The 10,006-nt window shown below is 33.4% G+C and overlaps 1 protein-coding gene across 1 annotated transcript in view; it reads right to left on the bottom strand.

Annotated features, from left to right (window-relative positions):
* Nucleotides 1-235: 235 nt before the first annotated feature.
* Nucleotides 236-10,006, bottom strand: part of DGKB (diacylglycerol kinase beta) — a 254,154-nt gene continuing 244,383 nt past the window's right edge. Inside the window, exons 17-20 of the mRNA XM_007463785.1 lie at nt 7,837-7,922; nt 6,076-6,165; nt 374-534; nt 236-259 (exon numbers count right to left, since the gene is read on the bottom strand). Of these exons, the coding sequence (XP_007463847.1) occupies nt 236-259; nt 374-534; nt 6,076-6,165; nt 7,837-7,922 (361 nt within the window). The remainder of the gene's footprint in view (nt 260-373; nt 535-6,075; nt 6,166-7,836; nt 7,923-10,006) is intronic.

Here is a 10,006-nt window from a genome sequence, read left to right as displayed (position 1 = left end):
ATATCATAATGTAGATTTCAAAATAAGAAAAAATTTGATGCATTGTTTTCACATTTTTAGTAATGTGAAACTGTAGCTTATACTCTAAACTATAACTACCTTATAAACCATTCTAAGCTCCATTTTACTAACACAAATGGTCAAGCCAATCACATAAAATATAGTTTCTTTCCTTTGTTTAACACATGAAAAATTCATCACTGATTCTCTGACTTTAAATTCATAAGCTTTACTATTACCCATTAGAAGAGGTGTTTTGCTGACACAAAGATAAAATACATTATTTATAATCAGTAAATCTTCATAGTATAAGAGTTTACATCAGTGATTATCCAGAACTGGTAAAAAAAGAATGGTTAGTGGAAAATCTTACCACGCCAATGGAAAAGTAATTATTGATGATACTGTAAGGCACTGGGTCTCCCTTCTCATCTTTGTCATTAGGTATGACTTCAAACTTCCACCTGTCCAACATGATTTCTGTGCTGTTTTCAATGTCTTTTAAGATTTTCATCAGATTCTCACCTTCATAACCTAATGAAAAAAAATTATCTTGAGAAGAAATATAACCAAATAACAAAAGCTGTAATCATATATTTTTAAGCGTGTGAATATGTATCATTCTAAAGCTAAATAATGCATTTTAAAGCAAATTCTAACACAGGTTGAAGAATTAACTATAATCTTATTATACTCATAACAATATTTTAGCTTTAGCTTTAGTTTGTAACTCATATTTCACTCCTGTGGGACAAATTCTCAGTAGAGCCAACTGCCAAATAAACATCTCCAATGCATTACCCCTCACAAAACTTTTAATCAATGTATTTATTCAAAGTGGAATTAATGATGTGCTTTGGTATCATCCTCCTGTGAACTCTCCCTCCGAAAGACAGCTGACTTTCCCCTCCACCCGGCTGCTATAGTAAAAAGCCTGGATGCCGTGTTAGACTTGTCCCTTGCTTCTACTCCCTCTGCAGGCTTTATATTTGATAACACTTTTTTCCAGAAGCCACCCTCCCAAAATAATGGATTCTGTACAGTACCACAGCACACAGTTCTCAAAACTAGCCCTACCATATAACTAGCATGGTGCACTATAGTTATTTTCATTTGTCTCCCCACAAGTTCCTTTTACCAGGTGTGCCCTGCAGTCAATGTCCAACAAATCCATTTCTAAATAAATCTACTATAGATAGTCACCATGGCCAGAAAAGAAACTTGTTGCTTAATATTATACTTTCTCTTAAATGTACCTTTAGGTATCTAACATTATAGTTAATTAGGGCTGTAGCCTAATCCTGGCTGTGTTATTTACTTCAGTGTTTGCTTTTAACATTCTAAACAGTTTCTTCCTCTGTAAAAACTTAGGTTTGGTGTGAGAATTAATTGAGAAAAAAAAATGAGAAAATGCCTAAAAGGTCTTAGTATATAAGGCAAAAGAATAGAAAGTTGTCAACAATAATACTGACAATGACATTAGAATTTGAAATGTACTAAGTTAAATAATCTTTCTAACTCTAAACACATTCTTACAATGATATTTTGAGTAGCAACAATATTTTCATAGATTTTCTTCCGTGTCCAACTTCATTCTATATTTTAATAATTTATTTGTTGAACAAGAAAATGCCAGAGGCTCTGAGTCCTCGTTAGATGTGTTAGCACACATAACTCTGGAAAAACCGATTGGATTAAAAGAAAAGGGAATAGGCACTGTAATATGCCAAGATTAAATTACATTTATGCTGTATTTGTTGAATTAACTATTAGAGGGGCAAGGCAGCCAGAAACCAAGAATACGTATCTTGGAGCCTACCATCTCTTCTTACCTTACACAGGTCTAGAAACTAATTATGCACCATTCAATACACACAGCAAAGAGTACAACAAACAATGACTACACAGATATAAACATTAAAAGTATTAAAAACCATTTCAATAAATGTCATACCATATTTTATAGCATAATTCAAAAATTATGAACTTATATAATATACATATAATTGTACTCAGTGATAAAACACTGAATTGTTTAAACTACAAGAGTATAGTAATTAAGCGTACTTATTTTTCAGGTGTTTCTTAATAGTTCCACCCTCATTCCCAATGTTTATTTTCTTTTTAATTTCTTTTAACGCCCCCCAAATAAATTATATATATATATATATGTATATATATGTTTACCTATTGCATTGAATTAAAAACAGTTAAATATATTCACCTATTTTCCAAATTCTACTCTTGTTTGAAAATAAGTATGATCGTTTTAGATATAAATGAATTTATATACATTAAACTAATGTTGTATAATATAGTATGAAAGTATAGTATATTTAATATACAGTATTATACACAAACCCACTCAGCAGAAATATGAGTAAATGATAATGCTCTAAAACAAACATTGAGCTTGTCCTCAGCTACATCTCAGGTTAATAGAAGCATTGTTCAGCATAACACTGGAAAAATGTAAGAACGGCAACCGACCAGGAGACAACATAATAGAATTGAATTTAATGAAAGAATTAATAGAGCTAGATTAAGTAGGGTCAATTAACTTAAATTCTTTAGCACTGGATATGTTCTCAAAGTTTTTATGGCTATGTATGAAAAAGGCTGGTATCAATCAGTCTTCTAGCCAAGTAAAAATGGAAAGAGAGGCAATAAATCTATTTGGAGAATCATACCTGCAGTTCATTGCTAATTCTCAAAGGTGAAGAATTCCAAATCGTAGTTCCCCATTTAACAAATATCTATGCCCTACTTGTTTAGATTTATCTGTGCTCAAGCTTGTTTAATAATGATCCATAACTATAAATAGGATTCCTGAACTCAAAAAGATTATATTTTTTTTTAAAAATATACATTAAACATACTAAATATGCAAACAAAGCTTGTTCCAGAAAAGAATGATGCTATTTTGCTTCCATTATTTTGGTTTAAAGCCTATAATCACTCTAGGCTAAGAAACCAAATGAAAACGTAATTAGTATTTATCTTCGCTTTAATGATATGATGTTATCATAATGACTGATTCTATCTAAAATGTCATAGAAATTTTTACAAATTTAAAATCACATAAAGAAAAGCAACAACATATATTTGTAAGAGTGTGCTCCATGTAAAATTCTGCCTCCTACCCCCTCACTCTTCACAAAACAACATTTTTCTTGCAGTAAACTTCAGGATTTTGCTTGAGAGATTAATCATTGCCAGAAAAATTGCAAAGAGAATGTAAATTAAGTGTTTTTTTCAAATGCCCTACAACATCTTATATTTGTACAGTGTTATGTTTTCCAAAATATGTAAATATACTCATAAAAATTAAGCTTCCAGTCAATAGATTCCAGTGATATTACGTGAACAAAATGATTATTGGTTGAATAAAGTAATTTCTTTCCCAAATGTTAAGCATAATGATAATTACTATAATTACAGGAAGGACTCAGCCCAGACACTGGGGAAACAATTTGATAGTTGGGTGTAAGAACCTCCAAGGCAGATACCATTATTTTCTTCAAGTTCTGATGAGGAGTCTGAGGCACACAGTTGTTAAGCAACTTGCTCAAAGTTAGATGCCTGACAAGAAATAATGCCACCCCAGAGCATGTTTCTTTATTAGTAAACTCTAGCAGATCGCACCTCCATTTTCCTAACTGCACACCTTGGGCATCTTGCAGTCCCCCTTGATACCTCACTTTCCCCAAAGTCCCTACCCAATCCATTGGCACGTTGTATCAGTCTATCCCTGAAAATGTCAGTGTGTGCACTTGTCTCATTTGTATTACCACCGCCCTAGCCCAGCCCATTTATCCTCTAAATACAATGGTAATCCAAATTCTCCTTTCAAAAACTATGCTTCCCCACATTGCCACATTTTCTTAACAGTCTTTTATGCCCCCCAATTAACCTATTTTGAAAACACAAATGTCACTGTGACACTCTGCTTCTGAAACTCTTCCAAAGTTTCACTGTGTGCTTCAAAGTCAATCACATAAAATTTTTACCATGACCATTAAGACCTGCATAATCTGGCTCCTGATTCTCCAACGTCATCCTATTCACCCCGCTGAGGCCATACCTACCCACTGCCCCATGACCTGTTAGAGTTACATCAGCCTTCCTTCAGTCCTTTCAGTACAAAGAGCTCGCTCTTTCTTCCTCATATTTCAAATCCAGCTTAAATGTTACTTCCTCAGAAAGGTCTTCTTGACCATACAGCTGAATAGTTCCCCTCGGTTATTCTCTGAAAATACACTCTGATTCTTTCATATCCTTGACCTTATTTTGTAATTATATATTTCATTATTCAGTGATTTATTGTCTGTGTACGCAATGAAAATGTAACCGCCAAAAGGGTAAGAACCCTTTATTTATTTTCTCATTTAATATCCATCACCTAGAACAGTGCCAGCACATGACAGACATGCACAAAGAGTTCATCATCAATATACACTTTGACATATACTATAATCCATGTGTCTTTGGCCACTGATAAGAATATCTTTAAAACTGTTTACAAGGAAATAATTAGAAGATGCCCTGAATGGAACTTCTATATCAATTTTGAGATTTAAGTCATTTGCCAGCTTGAAACCAAAATAAAATTATTCATTTTCAAATATCAAAAACATTTCCAGAGGAAGACATAAGAAGCCACATGCATGATTCTCTTCCTTTTAATCGATACAAGTGTATTGATTGGCAAATATGAGCATCTCGTAAGCAATGGTTCATTCTATCTATCTATCTATATCTATCTTTAGATTCTATATAATTTAACTCAGTATTTTATAATATTCTTCTACTAAGTTATATCCTTAATGAAAGTTACAAATATATCATATACCATGTTTTTAACTTGGTTTCAAATTCTGTCAAATACAAAAATACATGTGTATACATCTTAGAGTTCACAAGTTGCCCAGGTATTCATGGAACAATTCTTCTCAAATTTTGTTGTAAATCAAGTTACTTAGGGAGTTTGCTTAAAAAAAAAAAATCAACTGTCCGTGTCCCATCTCTAGTGATTTCCATTTAGCATATTTGAAGTAAGGTCAGTCCACTATATTTTTAACAAGCTCCCCAAGGGCTTCTGATTTACACTGTCTTAGTAGATACTTTTCAAACTTCTCTGAGTTTAGATGCTAAAAATATTTAGGATTAGCTTCTTGTTTATTTAGCAAAATACGGTTTTCTTTTCTTTGATACCTTCTGGTTAAGTTTAGCCTGTTAAAGACACTTCAAATTATTTTAAGATCTCAACTTGAAATATTCTCCCCTTACTCACCCGTTCCATCTACACTATTCCATTTTCAGTTCCTTCAGTATGTCAAGTGCCTTTGTATCTCTGGGCCTTTGGACTTGATGTTCCCTCTGCCTATAATGTCCACCCGCAGTTCTATATGGCTCCGTCATTATCCACCTACTAGGATTCTTCTTACGTCACCTCATCAATTCCTAGGTGAGGTCGTTCATTATGTTGATTATCATCTTACTTGTCAGTAGGAAGTCTCACAATTTACACATGACTTCATGTTCCACTAGAATTTAAGGCTCCGTTGAAAGCAGATATTGTTTTCTTTCTATGCTTAACCCTGTATCCCAAGTGCAGAACACACCACCTGGTGCAAAGTGGGTCTCAGAAAATGTGTTACCTCTTGTACTTATTCCTGGACAAGTCATTTGTTAGCCTTTCAATTTTTTTCCTTTGTTTGTGATTTTCTCACACACTCAGAGATTACAAATGTGAACATTATTTTAGAGTTAACCCATGCTTATCTTATTTCTTAAATTGGAAACCCCAAAACCAAAAAGGGCTGGAAGCTTGCCTGCCCCATCAAGTATATAATTAGCACTCACAGTCTAACTCTTGGTCCACTATTTGTTTCTCTACCCTAGACGATTGTTCAAAATTATACTACATATCTGACAGCAATTATGTTTCCTGAAATCACATGGCAGCTGTCATGCAGTGGAGAAATGCTGGATTTAGTTTCTGGGGGAAGGGTGCTCTGTACTATATCTCTGTTTTTTAATATTTTTTTTTGCTTTTTTTTTTAGCTATTTTACCTCCTCCCCATCGCAGGCATCTTGCAAGATCATTGCCGGTCCCGAGAGGCAGAATAGCCACTGGAGGATGCTTGACTACATTTGCCTTTTCTGTAGAATTGAAAAATTGAAATAAAATAAATTTTTGATCACAGACAGAACAACAATGAAAAAAACACAGCTTGGCATGGAAGGCATTCCACCAGGTACTTATAAACATAAAACGTTCTATTTTATAGTTATATACAATTATAAATTGATTAATTTGTATGTATTTTTAGCAATTTATAAAACAAATAAATACCAAACTTCAGAGTGACAGGAATTTTCAAGACTTATGCATGAGGAAAGCCTTTTAAATATGTTAATTCAGTTAAAAATTGTAACGTGTTTCAATTAACTCCGTTCAAATTCTCAAGGATGCAGGTATATGCAATACAGGAATATTCATACAAGGACGTAAGCAGAGTGAAGTAACTTCCTATAAAAAGTCCTTTGCAACATCAACTCGAGGTACACTTTAAGGAATAAAATATTTTGAAAGCAGTGGAATTCTAAAAGTTAGTAAAACGCTAACAATGGTTTTGTGCTGCTCTGTGTCAGAGTCAACGACGTAAAAGATTACCAGGTTTTGTTTGAGGTTCAACATTATACAACATAGTGTTTGAGTCCAGTAAAGATATTTGCCACTGAAATTCCACATGCTTTTGTTTGAATCACTGAGCAAATCTCACCAACATATATTGCTTTACTTTATTTTTCTCCCTTCTCAGCCCTTCAAGGTAAGCATATGTGGGTGTGTAGGAACGGGGAGGGAATAGATTATGTAGGGATGTGCCACAGTGTACTAGCCAAGACTTAGATTTTGAGGGCTAATGCAAACCAACAATATCCTCCTGTTTTCACTAAAATTCTTACAAGTTCTCAGATATTGTTCAAGCAACTCCTTCATTTTTGCAGTTCTTGAACTCTGGTTTTCTCCTTAAATATATTAATACCACTGACATTGTTTATTGGAAGGCCAGAGAATACAATTTTCCCTGTTTTAAAAATGTTAGTAGATTAAAGTCGTTAGATGCTTACCAAAAGTGTGCTGACAATATGTATTCATTTTTAATTTGAATATTTATTTATTTATTTACTTTTTCTGGTACGCGGGCCTCTCACTGTTGTGCCCTCTCCCGTTGCGGAGCACAGGCTCCGGACACGCAGGCTCAGTGGCCATGGCTCACGGGCCCAGCCACTCTGTGGCATGTGGGATCTTCCCAGACTGGGGCACGAACCCGTGTGCCCTGCATCGGCAGGCGGACTCTCAACCACTGTGCCACCAGGGAAGCCCTAATTTGAATATTTTTGAGAGTATGAAAAGGTAGAATATTCTCAACTGCATTGACTAAATAAAAGTTTGCTTCAATATATATAGATAGTAAAACTTCTTTTGAATCAATCTTTCCTTTTTATGAAGAGGCCTATTTTAAAAAAGATGGGTCAATGCAGATCCAGAAATATTTGAGAGCTTATTAAATTCTAAGAGAAATGAATAAGAAGGATTTCTAGTTATTTGTAAATTATTTTGTCAGTTAAAAATTTGAAATATAGAAGAATAAATTAAGCCAGTAAACAGTGTGTAACATTCCAGATTTCTAAGTGTATCACTATGTATTTTGTTTATTTAATGCATCCACATCCAAAGAGATGGATGCATTAAATAAACAAACAAAATACAAAGAATTTAAGGTTACCACTCTCACCCCAGCTACGTTAAATGTGTGTCTTCATTACCTATGCAGTCCAAAATCCACCCCACAGTTCCATCTCCACCGCAGGCTAACACTCTGAAATCAGGAACATCACGGAAAAAGCTTAACCTGAAAAATAAGCACGTTATGGCACATGATTGATATTTCAAAATTAGGACATTTTTAGTTTTGTATATTTAGCATTTCATCTAATGAAAGATTTTGATTTTATTGAAAAACATTAAATTCTTATGTAGAATGAAATTCTAAAATAAAAGTATTAACATGTCCTAAGTTAAACATTGTCATTATATACTCTATATTCTATAATAAATATATATTTTCTTTTATCAACTCTAAAGTTAAAAAAATAAAGTTAATAAAATATAATAATTTTCATTAAGATATACTCCCATATGCGGTATGCAGTTCACATAATGCAGAGTGACATATACAGAATTGTTTCATTTACTAATTTTTATTGACAAACAATTCTTTTGAATAATTATATAAATGTGACCAATAGGTCAGTAAATATGTCTTTGAGAGTTTTCTGCCTTCTCCATTACTGGGAGAAAATGATCAGGCTGCATATGAGGTTTTAGCCAACTGTATTCAGTGTTTCCTTCTGACTGAATCTGCAACTAGAAGCCGGGCTTCCCCCTGTCTTTTCACCTGGCTGGCAGTGTTTGCCACCTAGGAATACTCAAGACTAATTGCGGGGTCAGCTGTGATAAATGTCCACTGCTTCTGCTGCTACTGCATGCAGTGTGCTTATTAATGCAACCTAACTTGGGGAAAATTACAAAGGCAGGTAATGCATCCAGTTATACAATCATACATGCCTATTTTCTTGCAAAAAAAAAAAAAAATTGAAATAGGACAGAATATTTAGAATGTGTCTCTTCACCTTTCTTGCCCCAATGGTAACAATATAACACAGTTGGCCCTCCATATCTACAAGTTCCACATATGCAGATTCAACCAACCAGGGATCGAAAATCTTAAAAAAAAAATCCAGAAAGTTTCAAAAAGCAAAACTCGAATTTGGTGAGCCGCAACTATATATTTACAAAGCATTTATATTGTATTTACACCTATTTACATATCATTTACATTTTATTATGTACTGTAGTAACCTAAAGACGATTTAAAGTATGAGCAAACACTATGCCTTTTTATATAAGGGACTTAGAGCATCTGTGGATTTTGGTATCTGGAGAGTCCTGGAACCCATCCCCTGCTGATACCACAAGAACATTTTCTATAGGATTACATATATAAATGTACACATGTAAATTTTATCACACATATTTTTAACATAAATGGGATTATACTATACATCCTTTTAATTTATCCGTGTGCATTTTTTGACTTAAAAATGTCAGAGATCTTTCTGTGTCAGTGTATATATAAAGATTTATTATAAGTGAATGTATTAAATAGGGTATATATTCTATAATTAAATAAGACATTTCATGTACTTTTAAACTCTTTAGTGTTTCACTGTCACAAAAAAACAGGTATTGTAGTTAACATTATTTCAATACATTTATGTAAACAAGTGCATTATGTTCTGAAAGCTAATCTTCTATAAGGGAAATATTCCACTACAACATTATGATACCCTCTGAATGGCGCCCACTGTAGAAAATGTAAGGGCCCACTTCCTTGAAACTCCAAAACACTACATATAAACAACTTTATGATATTTCTTCAATAAGTGAAAAACACCATGGTGCTGTTATTGCATAATCACATGCCTGTTTACTAGTGGGTTGAACATATTTTTGTAGGTTTACAGATGTGTGACCTCCTTTGTGAACTGCATCTTTAAAGCCTTGTCCTTCTTTTCCATAAGTTGCATTTTATTATCTTATAAACTCTACATATTATGAGTGATATTTTAATTTAAATTAGCATCATTAGAAAAAAACATTTGGTTAATGTAATATAAACAGTGCGTAAACATAATAGAAATGTAAACAAATCAACTAAAACCCCATCCCCTGATACTAAGAGCCATAAATATTTAGAACGTGAAAATTTCCTGTATTTCCTCATGCATTGTAATGTGGGCATTTACCTTTCGTTAGACATGTTGAAATATTTTCTTCCAGACTATCACTGGTTAGTTTGCTGTTATATAAGCAATATAATAAACGCCCAACCCAGAGAGTAGAGTATTCCTAATAACTTACATATACCTGTGT

This window comes from Lipotes vexillifer, unplaced genomic scaffold, assembly GCF_000442215.2.
Source record: "Lipotes vexillifer unplaced genomic scaffold, Lipotes_vexillifer_v1.1 scaffold489, whole genome shotgun sequence".
In the NCBI taxonomy this organism is placed as follows: domain Eukaryota; kingdom Metazoa; phylum Chordata; class Mammalia; order Artiodactyla; family Lipotidae; genus Lipotes; species Lipotes vexillifer.
The sequence above is the reverse complement of the archived record's forward strand: the minus strand, read 5'-3'. Positions and strand labels throughout refer to the sequence as shown.